Source organism: Melospiza melodia, chromosome 2 (assembly GCF_035770615.1).
Source record: "Melospiza melodia melodia isolate bMelMel2 chromosome 2, bMelMel2.pri, whole genome shotgun sequence".
NCBI classification, from domain to species: Eukaryota; Metazoa; Chordata; class Aves; order Passeriformes; family Passerellidae; genus Melospiza; species Melospiza melodia.
This window is the reverse complement of record NC_086195.1, coordinates 78,230,167-78,253,573: the sequence shown is the minus strand read 5'-3', so window position 1 is coordinate 78,253,573 and position 23,407 is coordinate 78,230,167. Positions and strand designations below refer to the sequence as shown.

The 23,407-nt window shown below is 39.2% G+C and overlaps 1 protein-coding gene across 1 annotated transcript in view; it reads left to right on the top strand.

Moving 5' to 3' along the window:
- GUCY1A2 (guanylate cyclase 1 soluble subunit alpha 2) overlaps positions 1–23,407 on the top strand; it is a 153,177-nt gene that overhangs the window by 5,901 nt on the left and 123,869 nt on the right. The window contains exons 2-4 of the mRNA XM_063148946.1: positions 8,762–8,823; positions 9,312–9,433; positions 20,864–21,582. Coding sequence (XP_063005016.1) covers positions 8,762–8,823; positions 9,312–9,433; positions 20,864–21,582 — 903 coding nt within the window. The remainder of the gene's footprint in view (positions 1–8,761; positions 8,824–9,311; positions 9,434–20,863; positions 21,583–23,407) is intronic.

Below are 23,407 nucleotides of genomic sequence, written 5' to 3'. Positions count from 1 at the left end.
ATCAGCCTGAAATGGAGCTGTCTTAAACAGGAAAATTCAGGAAAATATCATCAATATGAGCATCACAGTGGGTTTTAGTTGTTTTTCTTGTTCAGCAGTTTAACATCTGATGCAAAGAAAGTTCAGCTTCAGCAAATAAAATACTGAAGAAATTATCTGGCCAAGGGCCTGCAGCATTGTATTGACCTTGATGAAATTTTATTGAGTGTGAGTTTAAGTATTTGACATCTAATGCTTAGACCAGTCATAGTAATATTGGCTTTCTTAATATTTGTGCTGTTCCAGGCTGAATCTTAACTTCCCTTCAGTGCTTGGAGAAAATGTGTCTTGGAAGCATTCATAGGTTGCAGACAAGTTTGCTGCCTGGGAGCAGTGAGCATATCCCTGCTGGGGAATAGGCTTTGTCCACGGGCAGATCAGACCTGCTGGCTGGCAGAGCAGAGCATGGCAGCACTAGTGGTGATCCCACAAAACTGATCTAAATTGCTTTTAACTTCTCTGCCTCTCCCCTGGCCAGAGTGTGCAGGTGCAAATAGAGAAAGGTGTAAGGGAGACGAGAATGTCACGATCATTAATAAATGCCCCTACAAAAGCAGTGAGCCCTCATAGCTGCATCACAGTGAGCATGAATGTTTTTCATTTGAAACTGTTTGAGCAGAGCCATTTACCACCTCACAGCAGTTGGTTGTGCTCTGATAAAATGCAAAATGTTAATACAGAGAAAAGCCTTCTCTTGCCTTCTACCTCTTGTGCTAATGTTAAAGGCTGCTATGAAGTGCTTTGAGTAAAAGAAGTTATTCTGTCTTGTATCCAGATTTTTCTGTATGTGTCACTTTGCAAACTCTCAAACTAAGTTTCAGAATGAAGATTAAAAACATCTGGGGTTTGTCCATAGGTTTCAAAGGGATAAGTACCTATGCAGAGATGCATATGAAATTATGTCCAGTTACACTGGGGAAATTGATTCTTCTTCTATCTCAGCAGGAAAAAAAAATCCATGAAAAGGACTGACCTATAAAGCTTTTCATTTCCTATCAGTCTGCTGGAGTAGCACTGATGATTTTATGTAGTAGATATCAGTTGCATTAAAAGATGAACAGGTAGTATTAGCAATAGATCATCTGTTATAATCTTACTGAGCACGTTCTCTCTGCAGCACAGAACAGTTTTTCTGTCCATTTCAGACAAGGCTGAAATTCAGAGATTAACAAAGTGATTGCAGCTGGTGTTATAAGGGATAGCACCCTGAGATATTTATCCTTCACTGTCAAGGAGTTAGGCTAGATGATCTAATAGGCAATTTCCATCCCTAATATCTGTGATTCTTCTGGCTGAAAGGCAGCTGGGGATGCAGAACTTACAATTTCTAGTCATTATTTAGCTCTGCTTTATTTCTTCACAGTGTTTGCATTGTTGCCATGAAATAGTATTGGGCAAAATTCTTAATCTCAATGCTGTTTATTAAATTAAGGCAATTCTCTGATGTGCTCCAGCATTTCTCTGTGAAGAGGACCCCAGTTTGTATGAACTGAGGAGCAGAAGTGTCTCAGGTTTGCCTGCCAGTCGCGCTGAGCTCGGGCGCTGCCCCCTCGCACGGTCCCGTCTGGATCATCCTGAGCTGTTCCAGGCAGCTTGTTTGCCTCCAGCTGTCACTCACCCTGCCCTGGATCCCCAGACAGTCCACTCCTGGGGATTATGCATCTCCCTCTCTTGATACCGAATCTGCTGCTAGCCATGGAGGTCTGCAAGCAGGGAGTGCTTTCATCTGGAATTGGGAAGCTGGTCTTCATGAAGAAGATATATTTTTTAGCTCAAATAGAAGCAGTTAAAAAAATAGGTGCAACTTAAAATGTTCAGAATCTAGAGAGCTGACCTTTTTGTTTTTCCTGGTTATATTATCAAAAACACTATTAAACCCCTAAATATTATTTATTTTTTAAAATTTCAGATGATTGCTTATGTTGTGAAACTGTTTCTCCATTTCTGATTTCTGTCCCCTATCATTCCATTCTTCAGCTCTTGGAATGGGACAGGGAGAGTGCTGACTGTGCAGGACCTGCTAGGGAGTTTTCTTGCTTTCTGCATCATCAGAACATTGCTGGATGCCAAAGGAGCCTTCCTTTTATTTTTCAGTTCTGCTTTTCCCTAGCTGCAGCAATTTCAGTGCTTATCTCTCCACTCCTGGCACTTGGGAGTGTTGATAAATGTTTGTCTTCAACTGGAGCCTTGATTCTTTGTTTACAACCTCTTTAATTCAATATTTTGCAGACCAGAAGGACAGGGAGGGAACAGTTTTTCACTGCTTACATGATCATGGGGTAAATATTAAAAATACGCAGACTGAAAATGACTGTTTTGCCATTTATCTTCTTTCGGATGGGCCAGATGCACACCTGCTCGTGTGTGCTTAGAGATCTGCAGTCACCTAAGCACAAAGGCCTGACTAAAATTGGTTTTGAAATATGAAAAAGGAAATGTTTTTCATTAATGAATGATCACCAGCAGTGAATCTGGTGACTAAAATCATACACATCTGCTGAGTTTATGATTGAACACTTGAAATTTGAAGCATTTAAAACTTTCAATGTCACAGTGCTGATTTGGCGGAGGTCCACAGGCTCTTCTGCATGCCGGGGTGCAGATTCCTCTGGGAAGGACTTTGCAACTCCCCAGGGCACAACACTGTGGGAGGGCCTCCTGACCCAATGGACATACTTGAAGAAATTCTGATAGAAGCAAAGTGGTTTCTAGCAGAGCCTGTTATGCTCTTCAGTGCTTCAGTTTCCATGTTTAAAATTTTAAGCACTCAGGTTTTAACAGCATGACTGCTGAAGCCTTTGTGAAGCTCAGCTAGGAGCCACTTAGCTTTTCTGAGGAAAAAAATATTTGAAACTTTGTTAGGGCTAAGGAGGAACTGTCTGTGTACCTGGCTGCTCTCTTGGCAGTGTTCTGTACAGGCCCTTTCTTCCCTAATTCCATCTGGGTATCTTAGGATGCAAAAGGAATGGCATGGAGAATTTGAAACTGCATTTATGTAAATTGAGACTGAGTCATCTGGGATACTGTGTGCAGTTCTGTCACCTCAGTGTGGGGTTTGTCTGTCCTTACCTAAACATTTTAAGATGTCGAAGTCTGTAGCAATCAATCAATGTCTCTTCTAGACAAAAGAAAGAAATGGGTATTTATAAAGACTGAGTCCTCAGGCACGTATTAGATGCCAACCAGAGGATTAAATTAATCACTGTGGGTGCCTGCAGTTGGGCAGATGAGCCCTACCGTTTATTTCCAAAGGTGTTGCAATCAAATGAAAGACATTTCAGAGGCAACAGAAAATGGCTAGAGAATAGGCTGAAATCTCTGTATTCTGAGAAGATTGGAAAGTTTATGTTTGATTGCCTTAGGAAAGACATTTGTAAGAAGGGATGCGGTAAGAAGGGATGCAGTTGAAGGGGAAATTTTTTCCCCTTTGCCTTGAAAACTGAGGCAATGATACTGCAGGAAGAGAAAAATGAACTCGGAAAAAGAAAAAAAGCCCCACAGTTTAAACTAGAATCCTTTCTGCAAGAGAAGTTGTCTGAGTTTAAAAACCAGGAATACTTCAAGTTCATTTAGACAAATGTCTTCATAAAGATTTTCTCCAGTTATAGAAGGAGTTTTTGAGGAACTATTACTCCTCTATCTTCAGGACTTGAACAAGTTTTGCACTACTGGGGAGCAGGATGAGATCCAGCAGGAAGGGCACATTTCTCTAGGAGTGCATCTTGTAACCAGTGGTGGCTGGCAGTGACAGTGGCTGTTGTGGCAGGGCTGCCACCGCCGGCATTGCGGCCTGGTGGTGCCAAAGGCCGGGCACTCTGGTCAGGGAGCAGTGAGGTGCCAGGGGGAAGAGCTGTCGTAGAATAGTGAGGGAGGATGGACGGATCTTTCCAGAGGCCCTGCAGAGCCAAGAAGCTGAGCTCCATCTTGAAAGAAAGGAGAGAAAAATAGAGATAAGCTTTGAGAGTCAAGGGTGGAAACTTTCAAGATGGTGAGGGCTGGAGGTTGGTTACTGCTGACAGCATAACTAAGGCCCCTGTTCCACCTGTGATTCATCAGATACAGAGAAGGTAAAGTGCCTGTGAAGAGGTGGGAGAGATGACCTCCCTCCCTTCAGATGGGGCAGCAGATCCAGCAGAGCCTCAACCCTTAGAAGGTTCCAGAAGAGGAGGGTGTGGTAGGTATCAGAATCTCTCTCCTGAGGAGACAGAAGCCATTGTGTGCCAGCCTGCCGTGCTGTCACAGGAGGTTTGCTGCTTGCCAAGAGCTCACACATGAGCCTTGCAAAGAGGCTGCCAGAGCTTGTTTGTCTCCTGGACTATGACCGCTGCTGCTCATCCATGCGGGCACCCATGATGCAGCCAGGGAAAACCTTGAGGAGTCAGGGGTGACCACACAGCTCTGAGTGCAGGGGTGAAAGGTGCAGGTGCCCAGCTGGGGTCTCCTCAGTCCTGCTGGTGGAGGGGAGACGGCTCTGGCTGGTGCAGGCACATCTTGCAGGCAGTGATAGTGGTGTTGTTAGCCAGGCTGTGATCTCCAGGGACATGGGGGATGCTCTGAGAAGCAAGGACTGCTGAGCAAGAATCTGACAAAGTGAGCTGAGGTCATCTCTAATTGGCTGCACAACCTTGTGAAGGTGGCTTTAAATAATGCTTATTGGGGAAGGGGGTTCATTCTCTGAAGAAGAGGGTGAGCAGAAAGATGCAGTCTACAGCTAAACTGAGCAGGGTGTGTAGGGAAGATGGAGCCAGGCTTTCCTTGGCGGTACAGAATGGAGGAAGATGAGAGGCAAAAAAGATGGGAGTTTAAAATCAGAATTATGGAAAGAAATGGGACGTCATGAGGGTGTCCAGATGCTGGCACAGGTTTCCCAGAGAAGTTGTAAGATCACCATCCTTGGAGAAACTCAAAACTTGTCTGAAGAATGACCTGAGCAACCAGTTTTAACTCAAATTACTTTGAGGAGGATGTTGGTCTAGGAGACCTCCAGACGTTCTTTCAAACCTGTATGACTCATTGATTCAGTAGTTTTTTACAAATTATTCTGACACATTAGGGTTAGCCATGGCCTGATATCTGAATTCAGAGTTATTTTAGTGAAGTCCTCTATTCTTTACCACGCAACAGATCAATCTGAGTATCTCCAGTGTTTCCTTATACCTTACATGTCATCGTACCATATGGAGCTTGGATGTGATCTGGTATGGCAATCCTTGGATTAATTTACAGTTAGGAATAACAAGAATTTGTTTTACTTTGATTTGTCCTTAGGCACATGAGCAGATGTGACTACTCCTGTTGTGATGCATACAAATATTAGTTAATTATCATAATCAAAAGGAATTGTTGACATATAATTGTTTAGGTAATAGTCCCTGGCTTATATTTACATTAAATCCTATAATTTTAAGTAGCTATGAAACTTTACAATATCTTCAGTAAATTACTGGTACTGAACACCTAAATGGCATAACAGTGGAGGAGGTGGATGGTTAAAGGCTGTCTTTTACCTCCTTGAGTGATGGAACTCTGTTTCTGGGAGAGGTCATGTATGCTATGCTGCTGGGAGAAGGTTTAGCTATTTTGCCTCCATCCATTCTTGTTACTGAATTAAAAAAAAGAAAAAGAAAATAGGTGGAGATGTTTTCCTGCTCATTCTCTGTCTCATGAGCAATGTATTATCAGTAGTGGAAGAAGCAGTGCCCCAAACTGCCCTTGTAGGCAAACAGGTGTCATATCTCTTCTCACTGTTTTGTTTAGACATGGCCCTGGTAGCAGAATTACATTTGTAGCAAAATGACATTCACCAGTGATGAAATACAGCAAACTGAGAAGGTGAGCATAGTGACACTCTAACGATGCACAGCAATATGCCATCATAATTCTTGTCTGAGATGAAGAAAGACTTCGTGACTCCTTGGATCGGTTTCCATTCTGGCTCCGAGCGCATTACATCGAGCTCTGTTTATGACCCATGTTTTAATAGTAAATCCTGGTTTTGTCTGTATTAAATTTGTAAGATTCGATAGGAGTTGCCGGTGAAAAGTGGTGTGAGTTCATGGGGTTGTTTAGGATTGTCTGACAACAGCTAGGAAACTGATTTAGCTTTCAGGAGAGAAAGTTAACATGGGAATTTTTTTTTTCCATTTTGCACTGCAGGAGAAGGGATGTTTACCATTGAAATAATTTCAGGACTAGGAGATTGCTTGTATTGTCAGATCTTGAGGTAGTCAGAATTATTTTTCCCTGGTTTAGGAAACTTCTAACCCCACTCCCTGGTTTAGAAGTGCAGTATCACAATATATATCACAATATATCATGTTCCAGGCATGAGAAGGACTAAGACAATCTGTGGATGATTGCTCAGGTGTTCTAAGCTGCAAAACTTCTTGAGCAGACAAGAAGCAGTTTTAGTTTTTCTTCCTCTCTGTTGTGATACCAAGCATTGCTGCATTCCATATTCTTGCTGTAACAGCATTTGGGACAACGAGAATGGAGATTTAATTTAGCAATCAAACATTTCTATTATTCCCTATTTCATGTCAGAGGAATTGCTGGTGGAATACTGATATTCTGTGTGTAGACAGTGGGGCTGAGGGAAATGCTCTATGGAGATGGGAAATGACAGGTCTCACTTCTTCGCTTAAAGCTATTCTGCTTTGCTTTGTTGCTGCTGTGAGAAAATACATCTCTTCTAGACGTAAAGAGTGGATTTTTCTGCCTTCTGAGCAGAGGAAAACTTCTGAGTCTCAGTGAGAACATGCCATTAAATATGTTTGCAGCCCATTAGGCTTGAAGACTTCAACATGTGCTGTACCACTGAGAAGGAGATGTTTTTTTGATATGTGATGGTTTCACTCATATGGTGCTTCCATCGTGTTTTACAAGAGAACATGCAACTTTTAAAGCCTTTTGGCACAGGTAGTTAGTTAGTTCCCACAGAGATGTAAAGTGATTACTTGATAGTTAACAAGAAAAACCTTTTCCAAGGTTTCCATCTATGTTGAGTTTTTTTTTTTTTTTTTTTTTTTTTTTTTTTTATTTTGTTAATGGGATCACAGAATAGTTTGTGTTGGAAGGGACCTTTGAAGGTCCTCTGTCCAGCCTCCCTAGAATGAGCAGGGGCATCTTCAGCCCAGAGAGAGCCCCATCTAACTTGACCTTGAATGAGTCACCTACCACTTCCCTGGACAGTCTGTTCCAGTGTTTCACCATCGTTGCTATAAATATCTTCTTTCTCATTTCTAGTCTAATTCTATCCTCTTCTAGTTCTAAAACATTGCCCTTGTCCTACTGCAACAGATCCTGCTAAAGAGCTTGTCCCCATCTTTCCTATAAGCCCTCTTATGCTCTTTTTGACTGCATGCATTTAAATTTTAATTTTTACAATTTAATTAATTTAATTTTTAAATACAAAAGTGTAGACACTTTCTTACAGTTTGGTATTAGAAAATAAATTTTTTGCAGTCGTACAAACCTAGTGTAGCCTGGTATACAGTTTTTTCTTCCTGCTGTCATTAGGACAGATGACTCCTTCTGCAAACTCATGAGCAAGAGTTTGAGCCAGGTGGGAAGCTCAGCTCTTGAACTGCTGAATCTGTAGGTCAGTAAGCAAAATTTGAGACTTTCAAAGGTGATTGTGGTTTTAGAATGATATTCCTCTAATTAAAGAGCATTTTGACTATTACTTTCTAAAACAATTAGATGTCTATTCCAAAAGGCAGCAAAAGACCAAACATCTCTAAAATTTCAGTGCATGTTGTTGTGAGTCTGATCAAAATGTCCATGTGTGCTTTCGATACAGAAGAAAAGCTTATAACTCTCAATTGCGTATCTCTGTCTGAATTCTGGCACCAGGTCAAAATAGACAGGTGAAGAACCTCGGATTTGATACAAGCTAGTAATTTTTGAGGAATAACATTTTGTCGTAAGTGACTTGGAAAATTCAAGAGAGAAAATTACATGGATATCGCATGTCCTTTTTTTGCCAAAAGATCTCTCATGAATTCATTCAAATAACAGCAGCCGCAGCAGCAGTAATAGTAAGAAAATAAACATTTCTATACATAAGTATTTTGGTGAACTCTGTAGTAGTGGTAATAATGCAAATAAAGACAATTATATACCTGTGTAGTTTGGGGAATACCTATTAAAGTGAAATAGCATAGAAGTGCTTGAAGCATGCCATGATTTTCTTCTGATGAACTTGACTTTCCTGGTAATCTGAAAGATGACTGAAGAGTTATAGCTTGTAGGAAAATAAGCCGAAATAAATTGCATCTTTATAATATTCTTTATTAGAAAATGCTCTAGGGAGCATATAGAGTTTAAAAATTCAATGCCTTTTCCTGGTGATACTTTCATCACAAAATAATGGCATTTTCTTGCAGACTATTTCAAATTAATTATTTTAAATTACTGAGATAGTTGGTGGGTGATAGTTTTTGAGAGCTGTTTTTGAGAGTGAAGTGGCTCCTTTGTTATGTGCAACTAGCCTTATAAGCAGTATTAATTATGTCACATTGTAAAATTCTTCCTATTTAAATGGTGAAGTAAGATACAAGGAATGAATAATAATATTTAATATCTGTTGTTGCGATGGGCATATGGCAGGTAGAAGATAAAGAGGAGTAAAACTGAAGAAAAATAGTGTGTGAAAAGATCTGTTAATTGAACTGTGCTCCAATTCCCTAATCTCACAATTTTTAAAATTATTCTTCCGTAGCCTCAGACCATTCGGCAGACTCTTCAAAAGACACTGCAGTATTTTGAGCATCAAGTTATTGGGTAAGTGTTAATGTGAGGTGGGGAAAGGTGCATGGTAATGCTTTGCTCTGTGCTTTCCAATTCACAGCCCTCCATGATAAGCTTTTAAATTTAATTTTTAACTTTTTCTCTCAAATTCTTAGAGTTGCTTTGGAATAGCAATACATAACCTGGATTTAAATGGTAAACTGCTGTTCAATCCTGCTTCTGTACAATCCCCTCAGATGGCGACTGCTTAATGAACTGGAATGTTTCTTATAAAAAGAGAATAGCAACTCCTTTTCAGTCATAGAATATCAGGTTGGCAAGGGACCTCAAAGCTCATCTAGTCCAACCTTTCATGACAGAAGCATGGCCTAGACAAGATGGCTCAGCACTCTGTCCAGCTGAATCTTGAAATTGCCCATCACAGGGCAATTAATCCTTAATCCTTTGCCACCACTTCTGAAAGATATTTGTTGACTTTGCATTTGTATAAGGAGTTGTTACAACTTTTTTCTTTTCTGTAGTTACAGAGATGCAGAGAAGAATTTTCACAATCTATCAAACAGATGCTCCTATACAGACTGCTCTGGCAATGAAGAAACTGAAGATGTCTCAGGAATTCTCCAGTGTACGGCTAATGTGCTTGGTATGTGTTTTTTCAAGGGAATTTGTTTCCTTTAGTTGCAAGGAAGTTTTACTGACCATCCCAATGCCAACAATGAAACAAGAAATTTTTGCTCCAACCACAGAAATTTAGAATATAGGCAGCAACATACCAGTGCACTGTTACTACATTTGTTTCCTTTTCTACATACATTTTGCACTTTTAAGACAATCCAGACGTGATTGTCAGTGGAGGCAATGAATGTGTATTGTGCAGTACCCAGTGATTTGAGAAGTTTCAAAGGCTTTTGGCAAGTGGACTTGCTTCTGTGCCAGCCTTGGAATTATCTTTAGTGTTTTTATAGGGGTTCTGAAGAAAAACAGACACTTTTATCATCTGTGGACCTGGTGGGTAGAGGGCCTGAGAAACAGCAGCAGGGTGTACCTGAGACATGAAACATTCTGGAAACTTAGATTTTCTCCAGCAAGAGGCAAAACACTGAAATCTGACTGTGTATGATAATTGAAGATAAGTTTTAACTTTCCATGTCAGGGGAATATGGTGAGGTGATAGTCTGCTCACATTGTGGTCTTTACTCTTGTATCCTGCTGACTTAAAATACTTTTGGAGGATATGCATTGTGTATCTGTCTTTCTTACTGCAAACTGTTAAGCAGACTTGATGTGTTCTGTGAAACAGCAAACATGATCTAGTTTTGGGATGACTGTGTTTCACTGACATTCAAAATGTTTTGTCTTTTTTTTTTTGGCTATCCGGTGCCTTATTCTGTAAAATGCTAAATGCTCTCAGGGATGTTCTGTTTGTCTTTAGCTGCTGCTAGAAGGAGGTGGTGTTTTGTATTTTGCATGTGTGGTCATGGAGAGAATTTAGAACAAATCAAATTCTAAATGTGTCCAGTGTTATTTACCTTTTTTTTTTTTTATTCTAAAATTTTTGCATGCTAGTTCTCTGAAATAAATGCTATGAGTGATAAGGCAGTACTCATGCAAAGCAGAGACTTTTCATGTTATCAGGTGCACATTAATATTATAAAAAGCCAGACTAGACATTCAGTACTTGTTTCACCATGACACAAAATATGAGTTATATGAAACAGCTGTGAATAATTTTTCACCTTCATAGTGCTTTTAAAGCAGTGTGTCAGTCCCAGTACCTCAGCATGGCTGAGTAACCTGTGCAACCTGTTTCCTCAGTGGTATCCTCAAAATGCATGTTTATTAGGGGCAGATTGGGACCACAGTATAGGGATAACATCTAAGCATTACTATGTTGGGGAACTATTGAAGTGGGCTTTGTTGAAAATTAGGTTGCAGAGACTTTTTCTTGGACAAGTTTGCCTCTTAAAGAAAGAGTTCTTAGCAAAAAAAAACCCACTTCAGTATGAGCAAAACACTGTGATAATTTAAAAGCAATCCTTCTCCCTATCTGGGATAAGAACATAAGGGAATGAACAGTAAACCCAACTTCTTTATTTTAATTTGTAGCTCCTATCACAACAGGTAAAAAATTAATGGAGGCTGTGTAATTAATTCTCACATACACAGTTATTTTTCTTGTTGAATAAGGATTGGGAAGATCGGCCTCTGTGAAAGAGGGATGTAACCACTGGGGTGTGTACCTGGAGCAAGGGGCATTGCTGAGACAGGAGGCAAGCACGAATCTGGTTGTGATGAAGGCTAGAGAAACTGTTGAACCAAATGTGGCTCTTAGTTCATTTATATGAGCAGTAAGAGACACTTGCTGTCTAGGGCTGGAAGAAAATGTTTCCTTAAAGATGCTTGGAAGCATCTTCCTGCTCTCTGACCTTAGATACTGCCAACATAATTCACCTCTTCCAGTCTCCTAACCACCTCTAAAAAAGTCATTTGGCATTCCTTATTCATCAGGAGAGTGCAAATGCTGAGATCTCTGGTAAGCTTGGAGGACTCTGAGCAGATGCTTCACACTGTGGTCCTGGTGCTTGCGCTGCTCACAGGGAAGTGCTGACTGCAAGCTGTTCACTCAGCTCGGTGCATGTGATCCATCATGTATGAATGCTGCAATTTTCCACCTGTCAAGTCAGCACTAAAGTGTGTCACCATCTTCCTGCAGTGCAAGGACCTGGTTCTCCTTGTCTCCTTACTGAGTTGCTCTGCTACAAGTCTAGACATCAGTAGAAGTCTCCCTGCTTTAAACCACTGTAATGGAAGGAACCCATGTCCATCAGATTCACATGCTGTAAACTGTGTGTGGTACCAGATCAGTCCCACTGTTTTCCTTTACAAGGACAGCTTCTGAGGCTGGAGTATTTTATTTAACTTTCCATCCTTTCAAAAATAGTCCAGACAGCTTCATGATGGACTCAGCTTTCATTAATTAGTGCGTGCATACTTTTACAGTGTCCTTCATAAGCATGTAGAAACAGAGAGTCCTTTAGGTTGAAAAAGACCTTTAAGATCATCAAGTCCAATTGTTAGTGCAGCACTGCCAAGTACACCACTAAACTGTGTTCAGAGGAGATTGACAGTGTTGGTTTGAACCTATTTTAGAAATAAATGATAAGAGAAAGATGTCCATGATGAAGTATGTTATGTAGATTACTACCATATTTCTTTCTTAGGTGACTATAAACTTATACTGAAGTATGTTAGAGAGAAAAGTTGTATCTGAAGAGATTCCTTATTTGACCTTGGGCAAGTTTTTATTCTTTCTGTGCCTCAATTTCCCATCTGTATAATGGAGATAACAGGATTTTTGTAATCCTTTAAACCACATGTCAGTGCTATTCAGATTTCAACCTTCTTGAAGTAAAGACATTTTCATACCCTTTGTACATTCAGCATTTTGAACAATGACAGCAAATCTCGTTTGGGACTGCTTTTGTCCTCATGATTTAAAATAATTTGATTTCATGTAAGATTAGAGTGTGCATTTTTACTTAAATGCTTCCAGAATACAGCAGAAGACCTTCATGTAGCTGCAAATGAAAACTTTGGTAACAGGAAATTACGGATGAAAACTTTTTTGTTGTTTTGTAACTGCTTTTAAGGAATTTATTCCGGGACATAAAGCCTTCATGACCTATCTCCTGTTTATTTCTTTGGCAGATATTCAAAGAAGGTCTGTGCTACTGAGTTGTACAAAGCAGTAGAGAAGTGCTCGATTTTCTTTTTGAACCCCACTCAGTACTTCCAATATATCACATGATATTTCTCACATGCCAAATGCGCAAGTCAGATAAAAAGTGTACAACCTTCACCTCACCTCATCCAAACACTCTTTTCAGACACTGCAAACAATTAGTGTAGCCTTTGTGAATGTGAATTGTGAATTTTTCACTCTTCAGTCCTTCACAGGGAAAAAAAGAAAGGGAACTTCATTAAGGCAGTTATCTGTCTTTTAAATGGCATTAGTATTTCCTTTGGAGCCTCTTTGCATCTTGCTGAGGAATATGTAATCTGTCCTCACTTTGATAGTAAAACTAATGAAAAGTAACCTAAATTCATAGTCATATAAAAAGAGCTGTTGTGCAAAATCTGTAAAGCAGCAGTAACTGTTCACACCCAGTCTCTGACGACATGGAAGAAGTGTTGTCTTTGAAAGCCCATTTGTGTATTTTAAACTGAACTATCTAAATTGCATGTACTGCAGCACCATGTTAGATAAACTCTATAAATTACACTTGGTCACGCAGTCTGAAGTTACAAATACACTTGTATCAGATCATGGTTTCAGGAGAAAGGCCTGGAGAAGTAATTTTACCTATCTGACTTTCCATTGCTTAAGGCACTGAAAAAACTTCTCCTCCATTTTTTTAATTCAAGCAAATAATTTATAAAACAGAATTATTTTTTGTCTCGTAAAAATTCGGCTTAAAAAATGCACAGCACATATCAATGGCTAAGTCAGCTCTGCATGTAGACTCAAGTGTATTGCAAGAATTTTTCCTATTAGGCATTTGTGACTTGTGGGATAATAATGCTCTTTCTTTAGATTTTGCTTCAGAGAGTGGTGTGAAGAATTTACTTGTCTGTCCATCTGTCTGGGCATCTTCTGTTTGGAGGATGATATGGTGCAGTGGCAATTCCCCAGGGATTCCCTAATACCCTGGTGATAAGGTGTATGGAATCCTGGCCCAGAGCCCTGTCCTGTCAGGGAGATAAATTGTGTTTCTGGATTCAGCTTCCCCAAGTCACCGAGGAGGAGGTGGAATCCATTGTTAGTGTAAGGTTTTAGAGAGTTCTTGCTCTGGGTGACATTTGCTTGTCACTACCAAAGAGAACATGTGCTGCAGGCTGCTTTATATAGGGCAGATCACTTCATGACTAAATATATCTTGCAGGGCTGATCCTTCATTTAGTACAAAGGGCATAATTCTATAAAAGTCATTTGTTCTCTGTACATTTGTCAGAGTTAAAGATCTGTGTTTCCTTTGTGAAACTAAGAAAATCTTAGCTCTTATATGAGACAATGGCATGAAGCTGTGTCAGGGCAAGTTTAGTCTGAATATTAGGAAAAGGTTAATCACCCAGAGGGTGGCTGAGAGCTTCACTGAGGTAAAGGCTGTTCAATTTTTATTGCTCCACTGCTGAGCACTTGGGAAGTGGTCACAGCACCAAACCTGACAGAATTCAAGAAGTGCTTGAACAGTGTTCTCAGGTCTATGGTGTGATTCTTGGGGATGTCTTGTGCAGGGCCAGAAATTGGATTTTAATGATCCTTTTAGGTCCCTTCCAACTCAGAATATTCTATGCTTCTGTGATTCTCTGTTGTTAAAGAGGAATATGTTTGGGATCATTCTGGTTACTATTAAATAACTGCTGAGAAATACTGTATTTGAAAAGGCAGGAAATCATTGAAAAGGACGTGCCAGGACATATCTTAGCCTACCTCCTAACCATCTTAGAACAAGTGTAGTGTTTGGAAAAGGTAAACAAAGGTTTGGGACAAACAAAGTCAGCAGACTGACTGCTTGGGAGGTGTCTGAGAACTGTAAATGCTTAGATATTGAAAGTATATAAATTTTTATCACTTCCCTTTGCACTAAGAACTGCAACTAGTCATTAGGATGCAACTAATTTAGGATACACAGCCTGATTTATAATTAAAGTTGTTGGTTTACAAATGGCGTAAAAGGAAATGTTACACGGCCCAGAGGATTTGCAATACCAATGGATTCTAATAATACTTTATCCTGGGGGGTCTCAGCTATACTCACAGGGCTCCTGTTATTTAGCAGATGTTACAGTGCACTGGCAACACAAAAGTAATCTAAACAAAAAGCACATAATTCATGTGATTTCGAAACTGAGATGAGTACATCTCAATTAGAAAAGGACAAATGTTTATACCAAATGGCCTTAGACATCCCACTCTCCTCAAATCAGAGCTATTTATTGTTAGAAAGCAGATGAACTTCCAGCAGATAATGAGCGGTTTGGAATTATGATGTACAATAGCATCTTGTGGAAGTCTATTTATAAAGAACATTTTCTGGCCATGATTCATTGACTGAATGTAGGTGTTTGTCGTTATCTGAGGTGCTGTGAGGTGCCTTGTGGCCTCTGTCAAACCTTCAGAAATGTGTAGGTCTCCCTTAGGTCCCTCGTCTTGGCAGATACAGTAACTATCTGTTGGTTCTTTTTCTGATGCCTTGGATGCCTTATGAAGACTCAAGGAGCATTAGATTTCTATATTTAGTCAGATGAGTTGAGCCCTTTATATATGTGAGGAGTTATGAGAGATAATTTTGCATTTCATGGGAAGAGCTTTTAGATTTCATTGCAATTTTATTCGTTCCAGGAAGTGCAGTTCTGCTCCCTGTGTTAATTCAAAGACATGTATATTTACTTTAACGAAAAAAAAGCAAATTAAAAAAATCCTTATTGCTGTTTAATCTTTAGAGTTAGCATGAAACAAACCTGGTCTGCCTAATTTTTAGGAACTACCAATCTAATGACTGCAGTTTTCATTTAATGAGCCCTGTGCAAATATAAGAAGGGAGCCTCCCAGGTGGTGGTGGGGGACATAAAATCATGATAGTCTTGCTTCACATGGCTTGGCTTTGCTTCAGAATTGGCTGCTACTGAGAGCACTATATGGGGGCAAAACCCTCTTCCCCTGCCTGTTCTTAATATCTCATGTGAGCTTCCTCTGTCAACAGTTTTGAGCAGAATCTTTTATATTTATGTTAAGAACTGGCGATCAGCTCCTCAGCAAGAGGCAATAATTACAGTGGTATTTCTATCACTGGTCAAAGGACGAGGAAAGAAACCACCTCATTAAAAGTGGATAAAAGAAGTATTATAGGTGAACAAGTGTCAGGGGTTCTTTTTTTAACAGTAGTTCTCATTTATATTCTGTGAAAGATATGCAGGCCCTGCATGTCACTGTAAGAGAGGTGTTGTATAGATTTTTCAGTTGTGTCACAACCACATGTAAAAGCATAAAATGGTGTTACTGTATTTATATAAAAAGCACCAAAAAGGTAATATAAAAATGCTATCTGGATTCCCAGGATGATATAAATACACAATAATAATGAAGTAAAATCTAAGTCAGTTATACAGTAATTAGATACTGGTACTAGGTTCACTTACAAGCCAAATGATTCATCTACTGTACCTTCAGCATTAGTCTGTACACAAGAAAACCTTTTTTATTCAGAGACTAAATGTTGCTTTTCCTATCATCTGAAATAATTCTTTAAAATTCTGAGCTGCCACCTGTCTTTCTGTCCACAGGTCTGTTTAAGGAAAAGATGTTACTGATGCCAAAAATTTGATAATCCAAAAACATTTAAGAGACACTTGCTCTAACTGAGGGTGGCAAATTCTGCTTCTGTTCACAGTATGAGGTCTGGAATTGCATATTTAATTGTTCCAACCCCTTAAGGTTTGATATTTACAGATTCTGAATGGTATCTCAGAAAAAAAAAGTATTTTTCAATGCCAAATGAGTCAGATACTGGCCACTCTGCAGCCATTGTCTTCATTATTTACTTTTAGGAAAAACTGGATGGCTTGTGACTGCTTCTGCATGCTGCACCAGTTAATGAATTACATTGATTTTTTTATCACATCACATAATAGTTTTTTATCACATTAGGTTTTTTATCTTCTGATTGCTTCTCAAGAGCCTATGATTTGCAATTTTCTTTATGGGAACAGAATCTTACCTAATTTCTCCACTTCATAATGTACAAAATACTTAAAAATAGTGCATTAATTCCTTGACATTTTGTAGTGTGTTTTCGGTTTACATTAACTGCTGAAAAGAAAGTGAAAATCTTTTGCTAGTATGTTATTATAGGATGAAGTCATCTATTTCTGCTCCAGTTCAGTGAAATACTTAATTTGTACTTTGAACCTGTGCTTAAAGACTTTGGTAATTTTGGATCTGGATAGCAAATATAGGATCTCTTCTCTTAATGTCTTTGAGACACAACTTCAAAGGATAATAATTTTTCACAGATCCAAAAGTGCTTTTTAGTGGAGGTCTGTACCAATATTTTCATTCTGTGGTTGCTTTGCCTCAATTTCCAATGTGCATATTTAATTTATCTCCAATATGGACTAAAATAAAAGTGACATTGTAAGGAAAAGCAACAAAAAGAAACTACTAAGGAAAAACCATTAAAGTTAAGATGTGATATGGCCTCCTGATGTCAATTTAAGTAGTAGGAACACAGGAGATCCCTCTCCAGGAGGAAAACCAATTGAGACTAATGCATTTTTAGGACTTCATTTACAATATTAGTAGAAGGTTTGTAAAGAGTAGAAGCTCCAAATAATGAGTTACTTCAGCTGGGGAGCAGCAGAGAGTGTTGGGATGATTTTTACCACTTAGTGGGGTGTCTTGGTGAAACCAGGGAAGATCTTTTCCCCTCTGTGTTAATTGCAAGCCAGTGCTCATTAGGAAGCTGAGTTGGGGTCATACATGAGGTGATAATGGGAGTGCAGTGGCCTCTACATTTGGAAGTGCTGGGCTGTCCTACAGATATCAAATATATATTTTTTTCCCTGGGAAGCTGAATGAAAATTTTGCTTAGAGGTTCACAGTGAAAAAGAAAGAATGGAGATGCTGGCTTTTCAGAATGGAATAGCAAATTGTCAGTTTTGATGAACAGAAGTTGGCTCACATTTTCAATGCCATATTCAGTCTGAATTAGTCCAGGGCAAAATCAAACAGAAAAACAATTGTTCAACAATTGAATGTAAGATGAGTTTGAAAAGATTGGACTTTTTATGTAGATGCATAATCTGAAGGTTATAAGATTATTTTAATTTTGTTTGTATTTTCTCAGCATAAAAGAAGAAACCAGGAAATACCATATATGTTGAAATTGGAAATCATACTGAATGTAATATTTAAGGATAATAACTAGCCCATGGAAATCTCTAAATGTAAGAAAGTGTGCATTATAGACACAATGAGTTCTGGGTTCTTTTTTTTTAGCATGAAGGTTTTTCTACTTGTCATAAAACTATCTTCCCAGTCTGGTATTGTTTTGGATTTATCTGGGATACAGTTCATTTCTCCTCAGTAGCTGGTACTTTGCTGTGTTTTGGATTCAGTATGAGAATAATGTTGATAACGTACTCATGTTTTGGTTGTTGCTAAGTAGTGTTTATCCTAAGCCTAGGACGTTTTTTGTGTCTCCTGCTCTGCCAATGAGGAAGGGCACAAGAAAGCTGGGAGGGAGCACAGCTGAGACCCAAACTGGCCAAAGGGACATTCCACACCATTAGAATGTCATGCCCAGTTTGTAAACTGGGAGAGTGACCCGAACGAGGACAGGGACTGGCACTGGTGGTGAGCAATTGCATTGGGCATTGCTTGTCTTACTGTATGGATTTTTATTTTTTTCTTTTATCATCATCACTATTATTATTATTATTATTATTATTATTATTATTATTATTATTATTATTATTATTATTATTATTATTATTACTACTATTATTATTACTATTACTATTACTATTACTATTACTATTATTATTATTATTATATTTTCATTTTGTTTCAATTATTAAACTGTTCTTATCTCAACCTACAAGTTTTACTTCTAATTCTCCTTCCCATTTCACTGGGGTGGGGGAGCTGACCAAGTGGCTGTGTGGTGTTTACTTGCCAGCTGGGCTTAAACCACAACAGCTATGTGTAGAAATATGGGTAGGGAGAAAATCTACAAAAGATTTGCAAAAGGTAAGGATCATTTATATGGTAGCAAGTGAAAAGGTTATACTGAAGTATATACAGAATTAGTGCTAGGTGAGCATCTGTTCATCATTGGTTTAAACGAGAGGCAGGAATAATTCAGTAAAAAATACATATCAAATATTTTTTGCAACTTTACACAAAGACCTCACTGGAGCAAATAGCTTTGCAGAGAAATACAGAAAAATTTAATCTGTGTGTTTGTGTAACAAGGAATTTATTAAATTAATATTTTTAATTCAAAGATAAACATCGTGCTTCATGCAAAAATTATTGTCTTGTTGGTAAAGCTAAGGAAGAAGCTTCCTTGAAAGGAACATTATGATTTTTGGTTCTGAAGGTTGCTTAACTTAGTTTAATTTCCTTAGTATACCATAGTGTCTGTTCTTGTAGAGAAAATTCATGACTAACATAGACCAGCAGTTTGGTTGAGTTTGGTCATATCCATTTTTCTATTAGAGCTGATCTGATTTTCTGCTGGTACTCTGTGTAACTCAATTCAAAGCTGAAATGTTCTTAAAAGTAGTGGGACGTCCTCAAGCCAGGTATAATTCCTGTTGCTTGGAGTCAGTGTGTTGCATCCAGACTGAACAGCCAGTTCTCCAGGATGGATAACAAGACCAGTCTAAGACAATCGGCAAAACCTCAGGCCAAACACTGAGACAGAGTTCCCAGCAGTGATAATGAGGTGAGGCTTGCATGTGTAGCAGCAGAGTCCAGGAGTGATCAGTTCTGCAAACCTCATTTGCAGTCAGTGGCGCCAGGGCAGCTGCTGCACTGTATTTGTACAATGCATTTGAAAAGCACGTCACCTGTGCTGTCTTCTGGGTGGCTTTGTGGGATGTATTTGGCCATTTGTATCAATAGCCCAGGGGTTTCTGGTGATGTTCTGTTCCCCTCTGCAGTCTTACAGCCTTGGGTGTCCCTGCTAGACTGCTCACTTTTACACACAGACTTCTAAAGTTGCTCACTATACAGGCAATGAGATTTAAAAGTATGAATATCTGTTTGTGTATACATATGAATATGATGATTTCTTAGCTATTTGCTATTAATATCCAGTTATGACATTATTGGTATGGGTTATAATTTAATTATTTTTGGACTATAGTGAGTATTTTTTGGTAAGATGTCACAATACCATGTTATGCAGGCGTAATGGTAATGAGTCAGGAGTTGGCACACAGTCTTCTGAGTCAGGATATTAGGGGGCATTGTGTACCAGAGGTACTTTCTTTTGGCTTAGCTGCCGAGCTGACCATCTGTGGTCATAAAAGATCCTGGGAATATTTTTGTAATAACCTAGTTTAGTGACCAAATTTCTTTATGAGTAATGGCATTTGAATGAACTTTCCCAAATTATAGCTATTACTTCTTTTATAAAATATGCTTTGTCATGTTCTTATGTTGTCGTATTTATATATGTAATTTTATGAATTTTAATTTGCTATTAATCATACATCATTGCAGACTGTAAAGCTGGGAAACCCTGAAATCCCTTGTGAATATTGTTTGTATTAACTATGCCTGTGTACATAGGTAGTTCAGACACTGCCTTGAGTTTATAAAAGGTTATTGTCTGCAAACAACATGACTTCTGTTCCCTGTTATACCTCAGGTATAAAAGTCACTAATCACTCTGTTCTTCCCAAATTGAAGGCCTAGAAGCAGTCTAAACAATGAGAAGTTCAGTGATCTACTGGGATATTACCAGTGTTATAAAGCAGGCTGAATACACATTAAAATAAAGGGCCTGTTGTGCTCTCAGGAAAGAAATAACTGCCCTTCATTTCTGCTCAAATTCAAGAGAAATTTTAAGGTGTTTCACTAGTTGACTGACAGGTAGTTCTGTATGATTTCAATGTAGTGAAGAAACTATGTTGTTAATTCCCAGCTTAATTTCCTTTGAAAACTCTGGATATTTGTAATTCTCAGACAGGTGATATATACTTCCTTTTATTCTGTTACATCTTAAAACAGTACAAACACCTGGTTAATTTTGTAACAGTGAGGAAAAGGAAACAGGCCCTCTAATAACTGGCTGAGACAGCAAGCTGAAACAATGAGGACTTAAAAAAAAAATGGTTTCTAGGGTTACTCCCAACCACCACAGAAACCTACGGATTGGCATCTAGTGAAAAAGCTGCTCTCACTGTTTTGGAAAAATCCTGGGCAAATACAGGCAAAAAGGGAAAATGTGACACAGTAGCAATGCTAATTTGTTGATATCAGTGTCTCATTGTCCTATAGGTCTGAAGTTTGAGGAAATGCAGGAAAAGTTTGGGGAGGAATTCTTCAATATCTGCTTTGACGAGAATGAAAGAGTTCTTCGAGCTGTAGGTGGGACCCTTCAAGACTTCTTCAATGGCTTTGATGCTTTGCTGGAGCATATTAGAACTTCATTTGGAAGACAGGCCACCCTGGAATCTCCTTCTTTCCTATGCAAAGAACTCCCAGAAGGCAATCTCATGCTTCATTATTTTCACCCACATCAGATTGTGGGATTTGCAATGACAGGAATGATAAAAGCGGCAGCAAAGAAGATTTACCGCTTGGAAGTGGAAGTAGAACAGGTCACAAACGATAAGTTGTGTTCAGAGGGGACAAACCCAGGTAACTGCAGTTGTTTGACTTTCCTTATCAAAGAACATGAAAATGCAAATACCACAAAAGCACTTCCACCAGGAACTTCCCAGTCCCCCTTAGACCTGAGGATTAGTATCAGCACCTTCTGCAGAGCTTTCCCCTTTCACCTGATGTTTGATCCAAACATGCTGGTTCTCCAGCTTGGAGAAGGTCTTAGGAAGCAGCTGAGATGTGACACTCATAAAACGCTGAAATTCCAAGAGTGCTTTGACATAGTCTCTCCTAAAATCAGTGCCACATTTGAACGAGTTCTCCTGAGGTTATCTACACCCTTTGTCATCCGGACCAAACTTGAGGATTCTGATTCTGAAAGTAAAGATAAGGTAAGAATATTAATTTGGAAGTGAATATGCTTATACGTGTGTGGTGGGAGAGGATTTTTTGCTCAGAGAAAGGCAGCTCAAGTCCTGTGTACTCTGGAATGCCCACTCATGCCTTGCAAACAGGGGCTAAGTGATATTCCCCAGCCAAGTGAATATTTTCCTAGATTATTTATAAGCTTTGTCTGTGAAGTTGTAGCAAATCCTGACATTTCCATTCAGAAAATTCTGCACAGTGGGGTTGAATAGTACAGCTTGAATAAAAGGGTGAGGAATTTTGCAAAATACCTGTATCTTATCCTTAATTTCACTCTGGGTATGTTATGATAAGAATAGGTTTTAAGCCATGTACTAGGACCTAGCTTGGAGTATTTATTTTGAAAGTTTCTCACCGCTGGTTTCACATTGCTACCTTAACGTATCTTATTTCCCTATTTTGGAATGCTGCTTTCCTATAGGTTTCTTCTTACCTCTCACCCTGCACTCAAGAAAACCAGGGCTGTAAGTGGTACTGAGTGTCACTTAAGCCAGTTTTATTGTGTTCCAGTCATTCAAACAGGCACTTGTCCTCCCACACTGCATCTTTCCTCCATGTTTTAGGAGACAGCTACCTTAACCAGTGAGCCCTGTGTTGAGTTCAGTGCATTCAGCTGAGTAGACTGAGAACATGTCTTTAGTGTGGAGTTCTCCAATGGTTGGATGGAATTTGTCTCAGTGCCTATCCTGGAATTACAAGGAAGTTTTTTGGTGTGAAGTAGGGTTCTGGGTTTTATGCACCAAAGTACTTGTACTTAATTTAATTAAAACTTGCTTAAAGGCTTGAAAGTCTGTGTGTGGGTGCCCTGAAAATACTGCTGCCCAAAGTGGAACTGGATGATCTTTAAGGTCCCTTCCAACCCAAACCATGGTATGGTTCTATGATTCTATGATAATTAAAAATATAGTTACTTCTTACAGCTGCAGTATTTCCAGCTCCTCTTTGGCACTATACTTTGGCCCCAAAAAGCACACGTCTGCTGCATTTTCCTCTGGAATTAGTATGTTCCCCCAAGAGAAACAAACTGGTGCTTTTCATTTTGTATTATTTGATGTCATTCAACCTTCTTGAAACCAAAAGGGAGTTTATTTTTCAGAACCAGTCCTCAGTGTCACCCTAGCCTTTAATTACAAGAAGGAAATGAGGTGTGAAAGGAGTGGAGGAGTTGGCTCTGAGCTACCTTATGATACACTTGTTTCTCCTTTGGAAGAGTCTGGTTTCACGACGCTTCCGGCAGAATGCACCTATCCCTCTCAGAAACCTTCCCCTCTCCCAGGACAGTCACAGCCCTTTGACAGTCTTCTGCTCTTCATGAATCTGCTGTAAATCACTCTGAAGAAGAAGAAGGTTTAGGTGGAGGAAGGAGACTTTCAAAGTCTTTTCCCCTATTTAAGTTAAACACACAAAATACTCTCTTACCTGGACAGATTTCACATGGCTGTGGCTTGCGCTCAGGAGCAGTGGCAGGAGTGGGGCTGGTTGGAAGCAGGGTTTTAGATTAGGCAGTACTAACACCAGGGACACAGGTGGAAGGGGATGGCAGCAAAGGACATCCTTCGCCTGCCAGCAGCTGGGAGAAAAATTGTATCTTGAACAGTGAGGTGTGAATTAGAGGCAAAAGGGTGATGGTGAGGTGCAGGGGAGCTGTTGTGCTGAAGGCATTAATTAATTTGAGAACATCAGTTTATCTGAAGAGGTATTTTCTTCTGTCTCACCCATTTGATAATCACTTTCAAAAATGTATTGCTTGTGAATAGTTAAAAAAAGCTCAGCATATGATGCATTTTGCTA